Below are 21,205 nucleotides of genomic sequence, written 5' to 3'. Positions count from 1 at the left end.
CAACCCAGTATAGAAGCAAGTAATTATCACTGGGATAATTAATGTTGTATGTTTTTATCTGAAGGGAAACTGGAATCTTTCAAATCAATTCTTGTTGGTCTCTTCAATTTGAAATACTTACTGTCTGGAGCTGGTTTAAATTGTTAATGAATGTGACAGTGAATGCATGGTCACATTCTGCAGAAGTTCTGATGTAGTTTTTCTCACTTGGCCATAAATCATTTGGATAGAAATGATATAAATATTGGAAGACTATAGCTCAGTTGAACATTAGGTCCTTGGGCAGAGAAATACGTCTCTATGCTCAAACATAGTTTAAGAAGTCTCTACTATTTGTACTCCTAGTTGGTCAATCCCATCCACTACTGAAAGAACTTCCCTCTTACCTCTATCAGTTCAATGATTTTAGTTGTTTCAGTTGAGCTGTGGTTTTAAATTGTCTTAAGAAACAACCTAAATTCTATTTTTTGCCATTGTCTGTTTGCATTCTCTGGTAAGTCAGTTCATTTGAGTGATGGGATGGATGCTTTTACTTAGCTGAGAAGGAAAAACCAAAACTGTATACTGAGAGAAGAAACCACTATTTCTTTCATTATTCTTATTTGGTCTGGAAGAATCTGAAAATTTACATCATTGTAAACACTGCAAGGAGACGCTCAGTATCTGTTTTTAATTATCTTTAAACTTCTGAGGACTTCTCCAATCTTTATTATAATCTCTATAGCATCTTCCTTTAAGTATACATTGTCCTTAAAATTCTGAAGAATGACTGGTGATTTACGTCAGTAATCTTTATTGAAAGGAGTCACTAAGCCACTTCCCTACACCAAATATTCTATTAACGTTTGTTATTCACAGGCAAAATTTTGTCTGAGGAAGCCTGGTAAAAATATCCCTAAAAATATAGATCAGCTGATAGATTTTTTTTGTTTGTTTTAGTGCTAAAAAGAGGTTTACAAAATTAAAACTGATTATATGACAAACTAGTAAATTATTTTCATTGCCACTTAGAATCAAATAGGAAGAGATACTGATTTAATTATAATTTTAATAGTAGAAATTTTATAATTTTTTATATTTATTAAAATATTAATTAGTAGACAACAATATCAGTTCAATATAAATGAAGTTCTTATGATAAATTTTCTTAATTTTATTTGCAGGATTAAGTTTAAGGGTAAAATATTTAAAGTCACAATGGTTTTAAATGTGCATAAAATACTAGAATCCTAGATGGCCTGACAAAATTCAAGAAAGAAAGAAACTGTTAGGTATTTCAGGTCCTCAAGAATTTATTTTAAAAGATCACTGTTAATTTATTTTTTAAGTAATTATAAAAATGTTACATATACAGTTTTAGGGTACATTTAGACAACTTTAACATAATTTTCATATATTTAAACACTTTGACATTTCTAAACCAAAGGCTTAATGGTTTACAGGAACCATTCTATGAGATGTACAAACCAAGTTTAAATTTTGTTCATTACCTTTGTACAAAAGTCAGAGCTGAAAATACAAGCCAGAACTTTTTCACTGCCTCTTAGAATAAATGTGGGGGAAAAAAAAATTAGCATCGCAAATTTCACTGAAAATAACTAATGTGCACTAGAAATATTTTACAGAGTAAATTAAATTTATAAGTTTTATAATTTATAAGTAGAATATTATAATATTATAATCAAAAGTTAAGTATAATGGTTTGTACTGACTATTACTGCAAAATTCTGATACAGAATCACCTGGAACTGTTGGATCTCTACATTGAGGACAGCTAGACTAGCTGTCAGAAGCACAACATAAAATATTAAAACTACTGTCATGCAAAACAACAAAGAAAAAATAAAAGGAAAAAGCATTCTCAATTTTTTGGTATGCTGTGTGTGCTGCTTTGTGTATGCAGAAGCATGAAAAATAGCCAAACACTAATGCAAGCCAGAATGAGATCTTTTTGGGAGTTTAACACTCTTACTAAGGAAATACAACCATTTTTAATTTCTCATATTGCTCTGTGATCTTGAATTCAAAAGGAATTCAGTCTTTAGGACTCTATTGATTAATTCTGCAGGTTGCAGGTCTGTGGCATTTCTCATGTGTTTTCTGTCTAAATGTTATCTGTGAAAAAGTGCAGTCATGAAACTGTATTTGATGTAGTCTTTGTAAGTGGAGAGAAGTTTTCCTCAGTATTTTAAAATCTTCAGTGAAGTGTTTGGTGTAGAAAAAAATTACCCAGTTACTGAAACAGAAATAAATTCTGAACAGCTACAGAGTTGAAATTAAAGTCAGTTTGTTAATTATATCCTGTGGAAAAGATCTGTGTTACTAAAAGGTGGCAATTATCTCAATGCTAAAGTTGACAATAGTGCAGTTCCCACTGGGAAATAATATGCTTCCCTGAAGGAGCATGTGCCACAGCCATCCCTGAACCATAATACTTTCTACAGAATTTCATTTCCTCAATTTTGACCTTCAGAACAGGTCCAGTGGCTTGTTTTAGTCTGTGATTGGCAAGTCTCAAGGCAAATTTCCTAACAGAAAGGCAATTTCTTGAACCACCAAGATATGTCCTACAATAAATGTAGGGATGAATATTGCCTTTCCTAAGAGAACAAATTTAGAGGAGACACAATACAAATTCTGAGCTCACATACTGGCCAACTTTGTGTCATACTTATGTCAAAGCTACTTATTAAATATTTTGCAAGAATATTGAACAGCAAAACTGAGATAATACTTTTCAAGGTCACATTCTAGATGTTGATGTGTAAGGATTAAGGGTGAATACATGATATGTAGGAGATATTTGTAGTTTTTAATCTTAAAATACTCTCTTCTATTTGTTGTTTTCAAGATAATTTATCATTTTCTATTGATTGTTCATACCCTATGGTCATAAAAAATATGCATACTTTGTTAAAAAAAAAGTAGTCAGATTAAGATCTTGTCATGGGGGATTGGAAAGCAAAAACCATTTGGACTTACTTATTAGCTGCTTCTATACTTATTCAAAAATTAAGGATGCTATACCAACCAGAGGTATGAAATATCTTCATTCCTTTTTATGTCAGGAATGTTTGTTAATGGAGAATTTTATGGTTTTCTTTCAATACGAGAAAACCACACTCTCCTCCCTCTGGTGAGAAGTTGCCAGCAGATGTCATTTCCCCAGGGAAATTCATAGCAGCCCTAACCATAGAATCAGGAATGATGTGTAGTAAAGAAAGGAGGAGGAAAAAGAGGTTTTATAGTCCATTATCACCTAGGGAAGCTTAATGATCAAGAAGAGAAAATGATAAGAAATCATGAGACAGATCCTTTCTTATGAGAAAACAGAAGACATCAAGCATGCAACTACCGGTGTTCCTGAAAAGAAGACTGTGACTCTCTGCAGGGAGTATGGAAAGTTATGTTTCTATCATTAAAACAGCTAAAAATTAGTTTTTGTTCTTGTACAGCCAGACCACATGGAAAGCTGTGTGATTCTTCTGGTTGGGCTGTCAAAATTGAATTTTCTCAATATCACAGAAGTTGCTTTCATGAAAAAATTGTTGCACAGACAAGTTTGGACTGAATTTCTTGCTGGTACTGGATTTCTTGGAGCTGGTAAAACAGATGCTGAGACCTTTGCAATAATGCTGAAGATTTCAGTCCTGGCACATTCAAGATCATCTAACTCCAACCCCTGTGCCATGGGCAGGGGTACCTTCCATTAGACCTGTTTACTCAAAGCCTCATTCAACCTGGCCTTGAACACTTCCAGGGCTGAATCATCTACAGCTTCTCCGGGCAACCTGTACCAGTTCTTCACCACTCATAGTAAACAATTTCTTCCTAATATGTAACCTAAAATTACTCTGTCAGTTTGAAGCCACTCCCCCTTATCCTATCACTACATTCTCCTGTAAGAAGTCCCTCTCTATCTTTCTTGTAGGCTCTCTTCAGGTACTTGAAGGCTGCAATTAGGTAACCCCAAAGCCACCTGTTCTCCAGGATAAACAACACTAATTCTTTTCGCCTTTCCTCATAGGAAAGGTGCTTCATCCCTCTTGTCATCTTGGTGGCCTCCTCTCAGGTCATTCCATGTCCTTCCTGTATTGTGGACCCCAGAGCTGGATTCAGTGTTCCAGGTGGGGTCTCATGAGAGCAGAGGGACAGAATCCCCTCCCTCCCCTGCCTACACTACTTTGGATACAGCCCAGGACATGTTTGGCTCTCTGGGCTGTGAGTTCCTATGCCAGGGTCATGTCCAGCCTCTCACCCACCAGCACCCCCAAATCTCTCCCAGAAGGGCTTCTCTGGATCTGTTCATCCCAGCCTGTGTTGATACCTGGATGTTGCACTGACCCAGGAGTGTCTTGCATTTGGGTGTGTGGTGTGAGATTCCCATGGGCCCCCTTTTCAGACATGTCCAGGTCCCTCTGGATGGCATCCCATTCTCTAGATGTGCCAATCACACTACTCATCTTGGGGTTGTCTGCAAAGTTGTGGAGGCTGCTCTCAAGTCCTTTGTCATTGATGAAGACATTAAACAGAGTTGGTCCCAATACAGATCCCAAAATGACACAACATATCACTTGTATCCATTGGGAGCTGTTGACCACCGCCCTTTGGATGTGATCATCCAGCAAATTCCTTATCCACTCAATAGTCTACCCATCAAATCCATCTTTCTCCAATTTAGAAAGAAAGATGTTTTGAGGGACCATGTCAAAGGCTTTATAGAATTACAGATAAATAACATTTTTGGCCCTTCCCTTGTCACTCTTGACCGTTGTAACTGCATCAGAGAAGGCTACTAGTTTGGTCAAGCAGAACTTGTCCTTGGTGAAGCTGTGCTGGTTGTATCTCATCACCTCCCTGTTCTCCATGAGCCTTAGCACAGCTTCTAGGGGAATCTGGTCCATGATTGTCCCAGGCACAGATGTGTGTCTGACAGGTCAGTAGTTCCCAAGGTCCTCATTTCTACCCTTTTCAAAAGTAGGTACTTTTCCCTTTTTACAGTCACTTGTGACTTCACCTGACTGCCTTAACTTTTTGAATATCATTGTTGGAGAGTGGTTTGGCAACTACATACACCAGTTCCCTCAGGACTTCTCAGCCTTCTCCTCATACACTGCCTAGCAGTTTTCCACATTCTTTATTAGGGGGAGTTAGACCTTCTTTGACCTTCCTTTTCTGGTTAGAAAATCAGTGACTTATCTGTAATTCCTGTAATTGCCATTCTTACTCATTCCTTTTGATGCCTTGATAAAAGCCTTGTTGTACCTTATGCTAATTGTCCACCTAATTGATAGTTTTTGACTCAATGAAGTGCAATAATACAGCCTGAAAGCACATAACAATTGTAATAGGCAACAGATGTGTGCAGGGGAAGACCCAGTAAAGTGACAGTAATAATATCCCCTCTGTTCTCTAAGTGTTTCAAAGTTCATTTGAGATGTGTTTGCTTCTGGTTATTTAACACAGGAACAGTAGAGGGAACTAGCAATGCAGAGAGCTTTCCTGAGGTAATTAGGATCCAGCAGTGAGTGACTATGCTTAAAGGAAGGCTTATCAGGAAATATAAACATTGTAGAAACTGAGAGCTATGTGAAGAAACAAAAAATACAGGTAACTTTTATGAATTTTGCTGTTAAAGCTGATGCTAATACTAGTGCTATCATTTAGTCATATAAGTTGCCACCTATAGAATAAATCTATAAAATAATGGGTTTAATATTCACCTAAAATAAACATTCTAGATAAAGGTTTAATGACTCATCTTGCCTTTTTTTGTCTTAAAATTTTATTTAACATATTTATTTTAATGTGCATTAGACAGACTTTCTAATACTTTTTAGCAGCAAGTATTTATTTTCTGCTTTGTCTGAGCTATAAGCTTCATTCCAGACTTCTGCTACAATTTACATATTTCTAAAATTTTACTTTGTTCCCTAAACTTTCTTTAGAATTTCTTTGTTCTTCTTCAACTTTAGAATTTGAAAAGATCTGTCAAAGAAATCATAGTGAAATAAAAGCTGCTTATGGAAATATTATTTTCATGTAGTCCTTTGCTCTATGTCTGCAAGGCACCACAAAAGAGGAACCCAGAACCTATTGATGTGCTGAAGAGTTCACATTTTTGAGAACTTTTATTTCAGGTTTTCCATAGAAATGGATAAATATAATGAAGAAAAAGCTTATTCTGACTCTTTCTTTCAATTTTATCAGTTTTTCCATTTATTGTCAAGTAAAACTGATGTATAATTCCTGACATACATCAAATGAACAGGTGTTCACACGCTTTCCCTCTGTCATAAGCATCGCAGAAATAAAAAATCTTGTAAATGACTTATAAATATCCAGGTTATCAGATCACTCGAGCATATTGGGGAGTTTTTGGTGGCTTTTTTTTTCTTCTCTCAGCTACTTAATCTAAAATAAATTAGAGAAATTCTCCCCCAATAGAGAGTGGTGGGAAATAGCTTTTAAGGGCATGAATATACTTTGATTTATATAAATTTTCCTGTAATATTTTCATCCTCTTCCTGGTGTTAATTGTTGCTCTATTTCATGTTGCAGCAGTTTAAGTTAAAACAGCATGGGAAAGACAGTCCTGTTTCACTGTGATAGTATAGGGTGGTCAACATGTGCATAGATACAAGAACTGAAAGACTGCTTTCCAAGAGTGAAAATAGAGTAATGAATTGTTGGTAACCATTGAATATAACTTAAAATCCTTTCAATAACATATGCACCCACATCACAAGAACTTTGACAGGTTTGAAAGGAGTGAAGTCCAGTGATTCCACCTTTAATGTTTTTGCTTCAGATTTTGAGACTTACACTGGTTTCCCACATTTGTCTTCATTAAGGTTTTGGGGGACTTTGCAGTTCAGTAATACACAATTTTACTTTTTGTGTCACAAGGTTAATGGCTAAGTAGTGAGCTTTGGGCATTTAACCAGCTTCCTCCAAGTACATTTGTAGTGCTGCTTTATTTTTAGTTGGGATGCTTATACCTAAATCTGATTTTAAATGTTATTTGATGTTTAATTCAATTCCACAAAACTCATGTCTTTTGTCTGCTAATTAAATATCTACTTCTGGTTTATCATTGCATTTTCTATGGGTGATTGAATTCTATCATAATAAAAATTTCACAGTACATTATACAACGAAGTAAAACAAGTAGGTTGTTTCTCTCTGGGCATTATAGCTATGACCATTGTTCATGTGGCTTCTTGGAGCTCTGTGTATAATTCCTGTTGGATATATCTATAGTACTTTGGTAGGTGTAGCTCTGTTTGTGCTGAGATTGTGCTCATCTCTGTTGAGATTTGGTGTGTCTGGAATCTGGTCAATAGCTGTGATTGCCTTTAGCATATAACAAGGCTGACATGGACACAGAGCAAAGGCTGGGAATCAAGAGAACCTCCTTTGATGAAAAAAAGAATTATCTAGAAAATATGTTTCTTGAAACATTATCAATAACCTCAAGTATCAACTGGGATGTTTTATTTGTTTGTTTCAAATTATTTGCTTGTGCTTTTCCAAACCTCCTCAGTGTATAAATCTCATGTGAAGAAATACAGGCTTTTAATAACATTTGGTCAAAATGTTAAGATATCTGGAATGCTTCCTTAAAGCAGGAGTCCAAGTGTGCTTACTGAAAATTTTCATTCAGATTTGTGATTTTAAGTGCAATTAGTAGCAATTAGATTGGGACATTCAGGTTCAAAAGGACAATTAGACAGGAAGAACACTAAAATGTGATGTGAAACTTTGTTTTGGGAAAGCAGGGATATAGAAAATGTCTATATTTTCTATAAACAAGAAAAAAAAAAGCATCTAATTAAATTGGACCAAAACTCATGTTAACTCTTCAGGTCAGAATTTCCTAGAAATAACTCAGACAATAAATTGGATTAATTTCTCCCTACTTGTTTTGGGCTCTCTGCTGTCCTGACATCTTGGGAAGATTCTTGGGAATTTTTGAAGAATATTCTTAGAAAAACTAAATACTGGTAAATATTGATATAATGGAATATTGAAAATATTCTTGGAAAAAATATCATGGGAATATTCTGTTGAAGATAGTTTTCTTTAATTTGTGTTTTAACAGTTACGAACTTGTACAAACTCACAAGAGTTTTAATTGAGCCTTTAATTAATTTTAAGTACTCAAGAACTCAGCAATTGCTTTCATTTAGAGGTCTTTTTCTTTCATATATTTCCTAATGCAAATTTCTTCATGTTTGTTTAGGGCTAGTAATAATGATAGCAAGTCTGCCTCTGAGACTCCAAGCCAAACAAATATGTGGTTTTTTAGATCTTCCATCCCTCCTCATTTGCAAGGAATGTTGCTAAATCATGTTGATCCTTTGGTTCTGGACAATGGATAAACTACGGAATGTTTTTTCCATCCCCTCACATCTTCTTTGCTCTGCTTTCTACCTTTCTTGACTGACACTGTGTCTTTCATATCCTTATTTTAAACATTTTGCACTGAATTCCTCCAGGATATTCTTCACACTTGTTATCTGTTATTTGCCTTAACTGCAGTTGTCCCTGTAGTTGTTGCATATCTACTCATCTATTCTTTGACTCCCTTGGTCTGCTGCACTGACCAGAGTCCTAAGTACTTTCTATTTCTTTCAGTTCTCATTTTGTTCATATGGAGTGGTCAAATAACTCCTACATTTTTCATTCTTCTGTCGGGGTCACTGACCAGATGCAGACAATCAGCTTGTTCAGTGGCACCCACAGCATGAATCTCTAAAGCAACAGACAAACTGTGGTGCTCTGCAGCAGTGAGGAAGCATATTCTCTGTATTTCTTAAAATCTGATAATGGTGAGTTTCTCAGCAAACCAAAGTTTAATACTTGTTCTTTTTTCTGTAACGGTATCTTGGTAATGCAATGGTCATTCTGAGTCACTAGTGTATCAGGGTATGTTTGAGAAGTGTCCTGCAAAGAAAGGTTCTGCCATAATTATTTTGGCTGCCCACACTGGGGGTAGGCTCAAATAAAATAATATATAGCACTACACCTTACAAACTGCCAGCAGATAGCATGACAGATCTTGAGTCCTACCTGCTTATTGCATTATTTTTTACATCTGTGTGACACTGTGTGGAAGTCCAGAGATCTGAAGTGTTACACTTGCCTGAGCACAGAAATCAAATCATAAAAGAACCACTGCTTGCACTATAGCAATATAGGCATATCAGTATGTTTCCTGAGTGTCAGAATTAGTGGTATTATCATATTTATCTGTATTCTGAGCATAATTTGGGAATATATTTAATTAAACAGTATGCCACCTAACCTAAAGTAAACCAATGTTTTATTAAACTAACTGGAATTAAGTTGCTCCATTTAAAGTGTTTCTAATTTAAAAGGTTCATTTTAGAAAGACTCTTCAAAACTGAGCTAATTAACTGGGATTGCCTATTTGAATACTGTACAAAATATATGAAATTTTTCCAAAATATGTTAAAAATAATTGAACCAGCTGTGAAAAAAAAAAAAAAAAAGTTTTGCTATGATTGCTCATGCAGAATATTCTTTTGGTAAAATGATTTTATAAATTATTTTAATCTATCAGTCTTTCATATACTTAAAATTATATGCTCATCTAATTCTAAAACCAAAAGTTGATATTTATTACTGAACTGTGATTCTTACTCAAAAAAACCTAAACCAAACAAACACAAAAAATTAAAAAACAAACCTTTTTTTCCTCAAATGTTTCATTGTTTTTACAACTGGATTAATATTTTAGAAAGCTTTCTGAAAATACCCCTTAAATGAATTAGCTTGTTTTTACTTTTATTAATCCTAGCTGTAAACCTATTTAAGATAAGAAGTAACTATTTTAACATTTTAATCTGATTTACCTTTAATCTTGAAATTGTAATGCCTGGGCTTATAGAGGGGAGACAAGTGCACAACTGAACCAGAAGGGTTCAGTTCAGGTGAGGCTGGACTGAAATGGGTTCCCCAGGGAAGTTTGGAAGGACCAGTAAGGGCTGGTAGAGCCCTCATGGCCCTGACAGTACCCTTCTGTAATATTTTAGTTATTACCATATTGACATTATTAAAGTTCTGTGTAACTGTAAGAATGTTCTTACATTGTTGGGTCTTGTTATCTCCAGTATAATTTTTGAAATGGCATCACAAATCATTGTAAACTGAAATTTGCGTCAAGAGAGTAACAGGTCTGGTCATGGAGAGAGAAAATTATCCAGTGTTTTTATGCTTCAGATATGTTTGTATTCCTATGTGTGATATTCATTGCACTTTATAAACATCAGTAATTCCACATATTTCAAATAAGTCTACTCTGAATGTCTAGCTCCTCTGAGTAGACTATTTATGAATTCCTTGAACCTCTGTCTTTAGGCACTTCCTGCATAAAATAAAGTACAGGTAAACAATGTAATTGTTTACAATTACAATGTAATTGTAAACATTACAACATCATTACTAGATGAAATGCTGGACTGCTTAAAATGATAGAAGTTTTGCCACTGTGTTTTCTTTGGTCCAGTATTTAAACTTGATGATCTGTATTTGTCATCCAGAAAATGAGGAATATAGATTTAAGTTCTTAACTTCTTCAGCCTTCTTTTTATTTTTTATATAAGACAAGAAAAAAAGAAGAAAGAAGGCCTGGATCACCTAACTTTTTATAATCCTCTGTTTCAGAATTCCTGTATTACAGATATCCAAGGTTATTTTTTTTAAATTAGAACCTGGGAGGCAAGTCTTAGCCTGAGGTTTAAGTATTTTTCTGTGGTGAAAGAAAAGAAGCCTTCATTCAGACTGTGATCAGTTTATGTGAGCCTAAGTGTCCAAACCTTTCTTGAACAGGCAAAACTAGGCATGGCTGTATCCCTTGCCAATGATAAGATTATTCTGAGTGAGAAGACTTTTAACCAAAAAGTTAACTTTTAACTTTTTTTAACTGAGTGAGAAGACTTTTAACACAAAAGTGAAAAGGGCTCCTTTAAAAACCTTTGGCCTTGCAGATGCCTATTAGGACAACTACCTTTCCCAGACCAGCAGTTGCCTGGACTAATGATTTTCAAAAGACCATAAGGAAAGTGGAAATCAAGTGGTGAAATAAAGGTCGTTAACAGCTGCTTTTGTTGCTAGAAGCTCCCTTGATTGCATCCCATGTTCATCTCAAACTAGTAAGATTGAACACAATGTCTCACTGATAATTATATCTTTTTATCTGGGAAGATGGACAAGCCAAACAGTCGCATTCATCTGCCAGAATCTGTGAAGCAGAGCTAATTGGCAGGATGCTAGAGAGGTCATAGCATAGTCCAGTGAGAGATTAAATACACCTGAACTCCTTGAAATTAGCTCAGAGTCACTTAAGGCTTCCCAGGGAACCGATTATCATTTAAAGTTAATAATCATAGTGAAAACAACTGGGAAGAATGCTTCTTGTACATTGTGGATACAAAGGAAAGGACTGTAAAGCACAAAGAAAATTTTAGAGAAATTATACATCATTCAGATAAAAATAAATTTTTATCTATGTCTCTTTGTGTAATTTCCTTCTTATCTAAAAAGCTTTTAAGAACAGCAAGAACCACTATATTAAGAGATGCAAATGCGAGGTCTCTTTAACTTTTACATGCTTAATCCAGGGATGACCAATAATGGATGCCCAGGAAGAATCTATGAATATAACAAGTATATAATAAATTTTTCAAATATCTTCCTAGCCTTTAGTCATTCCTACCTAAGGCACATCCCCAGCTGTTTGTGTCAGATGTCTTTATGCTGTTGGATAAACATATGTAAGCCTACTGAGAGCTAGCAAACTGCCAGAAGCGATGAGGTACCCATGGTCTTTCTGCAAGCTTCAGGGAAAGAGCTGTGTGGTATCAGGTGATTTCAGGGAGAACAGTGCCTCTCTGCAGCAGCAGTCACAATCCTACTTTTCTCCTTCTCTCATGAACTCACCCCACTCCAGTGCGAGCATGATTAGTGAGCTTGCACTTTTTTTTTAGGCTGTTTCTCTTGGCTCTCTGTTGAAGCTTTTCCCCTTTCCTGTGCATCTGTGCTTCCCCTATAGGAGTGCATCTGGCTCCTCATTCTTCAAGAAGCAAAAATTATTTTTTGGATTGTTTATGCTGGCTTTGTGCACAGGATAAACTTACACCTATATACGCAAACATTTTTCAAAAGCTCAAATCTAGCTGGATGCTGAAAGCCACATAGACATCCTGCCAACTGACTCCAAAATTGTTAAGACTGTATTTAGCATAAAGTGTTTGTCTCCTTGCTGTATCAGTTTGATCCCTAATAGTACCTGTAAGGTACTAATAGCAGTGGATCAGGGCTCTCTAAGATCTCACCTTCCAGTGCTCTCATTGTTTTTTTGGAGAGTAACAATTCTCTTTATCTTCAAAGAAACACATATCTGTGTTTGTAATGTTTTAGTAAGTGCAATGCAAATATTATACATTGTGCAGATAATAGGATAATACAATACAGTGTTGGTTAGATAGTTAGAAAAGTATAGGTTAACAGTATATGGGAAAGGCTAGTGGAACAGGTTTGCATTAGGGAACCTTGTAATATTAACAGGTAATTAAAACCCAAATTAAAGAACTTAAGTTCAAATCTGATTTTTGAAGCAGGGATTGTATGCACAAAAATTTCAAGTTTAAAATAGTATTTTTTATATTCTTTAATATAAAAATTTTACTTGTAAAATATTTAATGAAATTAAAAAGGGCTGTTATAATTGACACAAATGTTCTCTCAGCATGCATTTTAATACTATGTTCTAATTTCATTTTACCTCAATTGTTTGTTCTCTCATTTATTGTCTCATCCTTATTTCCCAGGATAGCCCACTGGTCTTACAGTCTGACAGAAATGTAACAGTGAATGCAAGAAATCACATGGGACAGTTAACTGGACAACTGACAGTAGGTGAGTGTTCTTTATTGACTGTTATGTTTATCACTTTACCTTTATCAATAGGTTTCACTTATCACTATCACTTATAAAATATTACTGAAAAGTCAGGAAAAAAATCTCATCATAATGCTCAAAAACGATTGCATACAATGGACCATAAAAGCATGATTTCGCATTAGCTCAAGGAAGAAAAACTATCAAAATAGCTAAAAATGAAAACAGCTTAATGAAAAATTATTATTTTTGAGACCATTGTAACAAAACAAACTAAAAAGCCTCAGCAAAATATGTTTTAACAACACTTTCAGTTGGAAAATAGCCATCACTTTCCTACACTTTCTGTCAGTCTTGATTTGGCCCTGTCACTTTTGTAAGGCATTTGTATCAGCACATATCAAAGAGTAACACTTAAAAATCAGAATAAAAAAAAAAAAAACCAAAACACAAAAGAAACCCCAAAAAAAATGCTTTCCAAGGCACTACAAAATTTAAATGAAAAGCTATCATACTGCCAGTCACTCATTAAAACATATTTTACAAAGTATAAAATAACACAGTTCCAAATGAAATGGATATAAAAGAATCCTCTACTTATCTGTTTCACTTAGCATGTATTTCGCATTTTATGAAATTTATTGTGTTATACTTTGCTTTTAGTATGAATCATACTTCTTTTGTTAATAAATAGGAAGTAATATTTTTTATATTTTCTGAACTAGAAGAGTACGGATATTAATTTATTTTTAAAAATATTGGTCAAAAAATTTACTGAAAAGGTGATGTATTAGTTTTGCTACAAAACAATATATATTGACTGGGAATGGGATAAAAAATATAAAATACATTTGTAAGACCTTAGTATATAAAATTCAAGGAGACATCCCTTAGACTCCATGTGTTTTCATTTTTTTCATTTTCCTTTTGGATTAAGATGTGTTTTGTGCACTGTTTTTTCCTCATGTGCTGAGGTTATGCCCACAAATAGTTTTAAGTTAAACTCTAGTTGCAACCTATAGTAAATTTTCATACTGACTGGAGACAGTGGCTTCTAGTTGTAAAAACATTTTCCAAGTGCACACAGTGACACACCATCTGCACTGATTTCCCTGAGTGACCACATCGAATGAGCGTGCAAAGGTAACCAGACTTGCTAGCAGGTACAGATGAGGAAAATTAAGCTAACACCTGTCCTGAGCATATTGTACTTGCCCAATGCAATTACAAAATGCAGTTCTCTATCATCTGGTAACTCTATTGTTAAAACCTCTACTTCAGCTGGTAACTGCAAAAAGGTGAGTTGCCCATGGCAGACATTCACATTGGCTGAAATAGATATAATATTTTTATCACTGACACTATTCTGGCTGAGTGAATCCAGCACTGAAAATGTGTGTGAGTGTATTGAGAGTGATCTACTTAAAGGCAACACACTAGAGGTTAATATTCTAAAAATATGAAGGTCTGAAAAAAACATGTGTTTTTATGTTACCATCATTGTGGTGAACACCTTAAGCTTCTTGGTGTTCTTGGATAGCTGGTGCTCTCTGGAGACTAGAAGCTTGTTAAACTGCAGTATTGTATTTACATTATTTCTTAATCTATCTTCCTCTTTGTTTCATATATGGCCTTTGTTATTTCTTATATTGGTAAAAAATATTTTTCTTTTTTTTGGTGAATCCCCTGTACAGTATTGGGTGCATGTTAAAATACTCCTTATCTCTTATTTAATACTTCTTACTTAGTAAAGACAGTCACAACTGCCAGTAGAATCAGTATTTTCTACTCTTAAGAAATCAAAGAAATTAACAGGAACCTAAAAGTAAAAATATTAATTATTTTTTAAATTTTAAATTAAGGCACTCCCTTCTAATTTTTTTTGTTTTAAAAGACAGAACAGAGACAATTTTTTACTTTTTCCTAGGTAAAAGCATGGACACATCTGCTGAAAGAATGGGAGGGGGCTTTTCTATGCAGAATTTGCTGAGAAAATAAAATATTTTTTTCTCTTAGTTGTAAATATGCCCCAGAAAGTCCTTGTCTTTAAAAATGCTCTGTGTCAATTCACTAGTGATGTGTGCTGAAGCAGATGTTTGTGTGACTGCCCAATGAAAGGAATGAAAATAAACAGTGAGGAAAAGTGTTTTGAACAACAACAAAAAAGCAAATTATCATATCTTGGGGGAAAGAAATTTTCTTGTTAAAACTTTAAAATGTCATTATCTGTTCTTTCTTTAAAGAGTTGAATAATAATCATTAAAAAAATAGACTAAAAATTAATATTCATGGCAAGAGCATTCCACAAAGAAAGAAGAATGCCAGTGCATTCAAAAGGATGATAATGCATTTTTTATACATGTGATATCATTGGCATTTTATCCACATTTCACAGGACTGAAGTGATACTACAAGCCAGCAAATAGGCTGGTCTCATCCTGTGTTTGGCAGCCAAATTTCTGCTCATGCCAACTAAAAATTCTTTCTGTGATGTTTGAAACCATGCCATGTAAGACTAAGACAGCCATAAGAGCATATAATTAGAACTGTAACGGGAAGATGGATTAGTGTAAAAAAGTGTTATTGTTATTGGGCTGGGAGGAAGAAGGGTATATGTTCACTCAGGGAGATGGAAAAAAATCCAGTGAACCTCTTAACGAGTATTCAGTTCTGGAAGTGACAAAATATGTCATTAAAATGCATCATTAAGACATCTTGGGAAACATCCTAACCTAGGAGGAGTAAAGAAAAAGTATATTAAATAATTTTTTTTTAAAAGTATCTAAGTATATTGGATGATTGAGTAGTTGTATATTTAAATAGTATAAATTCAAGTTATGCTTCAGGTCATACAAGACCAAGGGTACACCCATTATTGCAGTACGGTATTTTTTATACTGGTGCCAAAATCTGTAGAGAGAGAAAGTCACAGCTGTAGCAATGCTTTCTGTTGGGCTCTGTACCAGCTGAGCAAGAAACATTGGTTTGTACTCCAGTCTATTCATGACATATGGTCTGGAAACAGCCAAGTTTGTGTCTGGATCTCCAAGAGGACTCCACAGCCTTCAGTTTTTAGACATGTCATTTAAGCCCAATGGAGCAGATGTAGCATAAACATGCTACATGCTACATGCTATATGTGCAAAATAAAGATGACAAGATGACAATCCATTGAATTTTTCTGGATAAGTTGTCAGATCTCTCTATTTACTAATACTTCTGCATGTGCATTCTACAGAATTACCTTTACACAACCTTTTTCTCTGTTTAATCAATGTTTTCACAGTTCATATGGAAAATTATTCTTTTTTTCCTATTGATCTTAGAAATGCACATTAGTTGCTCACCTTGAGCCACAAGTTTTTTGTCTCCATGCTGTCTGCATATATCTTAGATACCTCTGCCTGCCTTTGAGTGGAGTATGTTAGGCTCACAAGCACTAATAAAATTTAACGTGACATTTGAAACTGAAGTGCACATTTGTAATTAATGTAAATTCATCCTCATGTTGGATTATTATTTCAGCTTTTATTTTTTTTTTTTTGGTAAGAGGTGTTTTTTTCTTAGTTTTTTCCTTACTGCAATAATTATTTCTGACAGATATTTCTGCTACTGTTTGAACCTTTTCTATTCATAAAGAACTCTAAGGATATCTGAAATGTGCAAAAAAAAGCATTTAATTTCTGTTAAGCTTTGAGCCCTCAGACAGAATCATAACTCTCACAGACATCCAGACCTATACAAGTCACAGCTTTAGAGAGCTCCTGAACCTGTCTCTCTAGTCACTGAGATCTTCAGAGACATGCAAATTCAGAAAAAATATTTGAATACCAAAATTATATCACATTCTTGCAGCTACTTTTTGAAGATAGCAGGCAGATGTATGATTTTCTATTACAGCGCTGCTGAAGACTGATAACACTGCTAAAAGATATACTCAAACAACTTCTCAAGCTTGGAGATCCTTTCCATACATTTACCACAAATCTTGTCTTGTGTCTTCTGATATATTTTTCTTTAAAATTTGCTTGCTTTCTTGCGGTGTTCCATCAAGAGTACTTGGTTTATAGTGCAGAAACTGCTGGACATTGGAAGCTGCAGGTATGTAACTTTGTAGGAATGGGAGTCTCCTTTGTCATCCATACCTATATCATATATGGCAGTTTCCTATGCTTATATCAAGTGATACCTTACAGGTAACACATCCTGCTACCCCTTTACTTCTGAGGTACTCAAGGTAACTCATCACTTCAGTGCCACTTCTGATGTTCCCTTTGCAACATTTAGATATCAATGAAGAGATGAAGCAAGATACATTTGTTCAAGTATTCTTGCTTTTAGAATTATCTGTGGGAGTAACAAAATGTTATAATGTATTCTTACTCTGTGGGGGTACTAACAATTGCAATAAAGTACATGTACAAATATGTGTATACATGTTGCTCTAAATATTTGGTATTATTGCGAAACATTTGCTTAAGATTTTTATGAACTTGAGCTAAGTATCCATTAATAACATCCTTAATGAGACAAGAATTGTTTCTTATTTGCATGCACTGTAGACTCAAATGTAAGGTCTTTTCTCCAAAGTATTTCAAGGATGCTTTTAGAATGATCATAAACATACACCCTTTCCTCTCTGTTGGAAAAGGGAGAAAATGGTCTCAGCTCTTCTCTCATCTGCACAATTGTTCTTGTATCATCTGTGGTAGGGTGCTGGGAGGGAAGGGATGAGTTGGTTCACAATCCCTCATCAGTTTCTGCCCTGGGCAAACATGGATAAGAACTTGTCAAGAATATGTGAAAGAAAGCTCCTTCTGCTTACAAAGAGGTTTGGCTACCTGTCATTCCAAACTACATTGAGATTTCCAAAATCTGAAATACATTAAACATTATGCTAGTTTAATTTCCATATTAAAGCAATTGCTCTTGTAACCCCTGTAGTACAGTAGAATATTTATTAATACTAAGAAGATATGCAAAACAAAGCCAGATAAATGAGTTATCCATTTCTCAGCATTCTCTCACTTTCTATTCCTTAACTGAAATACAGACTGAATAAACACAAATTTTGGTCCCTAATACCATTTTCATGTATGCAAATAAGAAATGTAGACAATTCATTTTATCATACCTAGATGAATTAGTAGTCCGGTTTTTGCAGTTATATACAAAGAGGAGAATTTCACATTGAAATTCAGGCTGAATATGAATAACTTAAAATCTTTTGGGACTTTTTTTCATTTATCAATTTATTCTCATTGTAGCAAAGGTTTTCAACTTATAGTTACTTTACTTCTTAATTTTCTAATATAAAAGTAAGTGAACACAGAGTCTGTAATTTCTGGGCTAAATTACTTGCATTGCTTATATATTTTCAGATTTTATTTTGAATTTTCTATTGACAATCACTTGGTTGATGTTTTCCCTGTTACCTTTAGGCTAGGCAGTTGTCATTCAGTGAATATTTTGATAATTTACACAGCAAGATCTTATGCATTCTGAATGTACTAATTTTAAAGTATAATATTTTTTTTAACTTTTATAGCCAGTTAAGTACTCTTCCCAAATGTAGGAATAGAAACAGTTTATCAGGAGGTGAAAATACAACTCGTGTGCGAGTTTGTGGTAAAAATCCATTGTCAGATCTTTTGAATGGGGGTAAATGGGAGATAGTGTGCTCTTTTTAATACAGGTTAGTTTACCTTGTATTTGACTGTAGGGTTAAAGGATTTCTTTCAGCTTCAGGACTTACTGCAGAAGGAATGATGGAGCAGTGCCTGGAAGGCCATATGGCTTGGTGTCTCCTCCTGGCAAAGCACGTGAGATGAGCCAAGAGGCAGTCAGAAAGTGAGCCATGTTGCCCATAACAGTTGAAATGTCCAGCTGGAATCTGAGTCTCATCCCTCCTTATAACTTACAATGCAACATGATGTTGCCTCAATTTCTGTGTCTAGTCCATGGAAAAGTCTTTTTACAAACCATCTGTGCCGTAACAGGTTTTATGATAGAAGTTCACCTAATATATATTCTTAATGACTTTGGCTAAATTATCATGATGATCTACTCCCATTAATTAATTATCCTGAAGTGTGGTGTTAGGAGAATGTGAAGGTCTCTGAAAACTGGTCCAAACTTTGGCCTATTTGCCAGCACTTTGATGAGTTTGCCAAACTAATTCTGGAAAAACTATCATCATAATTTATTTGAAATTCATCCATATTTCTCTTGCAATTCTTTGTTAAGTAATTTACAAATAATAGAAAGCATTGAGGTTTGTTTGTTTTGATTCAGCATCAAGAGGTAGACAACTACTTTCTAATTTTTGTTTCTATTTCACTTGTAAATTAGTTGCATCATCTTCGGTGCATTTGCATCATATGTGCATTTGAAATTCAACTATGGCAAATATGCCCTTGTTACAAGCCCTTGCATTAACTGGATTGAAAAAAAAATAATACTTTTTTACACATCCATTACACAATTAACTCATAAAACTATTAAATATACTACATCAACCATTTTCTATCCAGTTTGTGCTTTGTTAACAAAATATCTTTGAAAGAGATTCTGACTGCATTTAATAAATTAGGTATATTTTCAGTTTTTAAGCAGTATCTTTCATATATTATGAGCTTATTGTATGTTATGTGCAGACATAACACTACACTGCTGTTTAATATTTGAAATACTATCAGGTGTAAAATATATTTTAAGTTTTCTTCATTGCCACATGAATTGCTACATGAAAGCTGTGCTTTAAAAATAGAGTAGTAAGATATTTGCTAGTTATTAGGACCAAGTAGTAATTCTTTCTTTTAAGTATTGCCATTATTTAGCCTGATACCCCCTTCCTAAAATACAAGACCATATCACATCAGTTGAGATGTCAAGAATTTAAAATTCTCTGTGAATAAACACAACTTCAAGCAGCAGTAAGACAGTAATGAATTCTGTGCAATTTCATTAGAGACAGAGTGCTTATACATTGTTGGTATTAAACAGCTCATCCAAAATGTCTGTGCTGTGGATATGATTCTTTGTCTTAAGTTTTATCATCCTCTGTAGTGTGTTATACATAATCTTCTTTGAATCTTAAAATTAATACCTTCAGTACTTCCAGAGCTGAGATCTTAAGACCTCTTCCTGTTCCCCTTATTTCTGCATTCAGTATATTTTCTTTCTTCTTTCTACCTTCTTCAGACTCTATAAGTTTTTGTCATTTGAGTCTTGATCCAACTTTTCTTCTCTTTTTCTTTCCCTCAGTCTGAGCTCAGGAAGACTATTTCTACCTCGGATACAAGGTACAACTCATGTTAGTTCATATCTGAAGTTGTATTGATCTAAGGTGGAAGGCATCTTTTCTGTCCATCCAACTGACAGACAAAAAGAAAAACATACTTTGTACTTTTATAAATAGTCTGATATTTTTCTTTTTATACCATAGACAAAATGTATGCGGCTTATCTTCTTTCTTTCTTTGTCCATGATCTAAATTTGGAGGGAATTTTAAGGTCCAATACCTTATTTTTGATGTGCTGATGGCAGGAACACCTGGAATGCTAAGGACTGGTGAGGTGCTGGCTTCAAATAGAAGCCACCACAAGCCTCTTGTTCTCATGAAAGCACAATGGTCTGTACTCACTGTCACCTTAGAGGTGATATGGAAATGATGAAAGGGAACACTAAATCAGTGTTTTCCCGGCAGGGATTATGGAGGGGGAGCAGGAGTATAGCACTGACCGTGCAGAGAGGTGTCCAATCTGCTTGGTATGAGCCTCAGCTCATTGCCTTAGTATTTCATCTCAATGATATCTTTGACCCCAGAGCATCTGTAGTGAGCCTAGACATATACTGAAATATATTTTAATTATCAATAGCTATTTGGCAGTGGCACTGCAGTCCTCTGCTTACTTTGGTGCTTTATAGGATTTTTATTTTACCTTATTGTATTTTAAATACAAGTCTGGACGTTTCACTGTTTCTAGAAAATTTGCACTAACAAACGGGAGAAAAAGGCACTCTGTTGTAATTCTCAAATATTTTATCTTCTTCCCACGCCAACTTGACTCCATAACAAATCAGAGGACCTGGAACTATGAGCAGTTGATTGATTTAACTGTAGAAGTCGAGTCTGAGTGGGAAGAGGTAATTAGTGTTTTCATGGTGGTGCAGAAGTGTTAAACATTAATCTATTGCCATCTGTCCTGCTGCTGTTACCCACATGCTGTTGGCCAGTACAGAGAGCATAACTACTGCCCAAATGTTCTGAGCAGGG

At 34.8% G+C, this 21,205-nt stretch overlaps 1 protein-coding gene across 4 annotated transcripts in view; it reads left to right on the top strand.

Annotated features, from left to right (window-relative positions):
- Positions 1 to 21,205, top strand: part of SGCZ (sarcoglycan zeta) — a 382,611-nt gene that overhangs the window by 307,540 nt on the left and 53,866 nt on the right. For all 4 annotated transcript variants that reach the window (XM_021534853.3, XM_021534691.3, XM_021534351.3 and 1 more), the window contains one exon: positions 12,858 to 12,945. In XM_021534853.3, the coding sequence (XP_021390528.1) occupies positions 12,858 to 12,945 (88 nt within the window). The remainder of the gene's footprint in view (positions 1 to 12,857; positions 12,946 to 21,205) is intronic.

This window comes from Lonchura striata, chromosome 4 (genome assembly GCF_046129695.1).
Source record: "Lonchura striata isolate bLonStr1 chromosome 4, bLonStr1.mat, whole genome shotgun sequence".
Classification (NCBI taxonomy): Eukaryota; Metazoa; Chordata; class Aves; order Passeriformes; family Estrildidae; genus Lonchura; species Lonchura striata.
The sequence above is the reverse complement of the archived record's forward strand: the minus strand, read 5'-3'. Positions and strand labels throughout refer to the sequence as shown.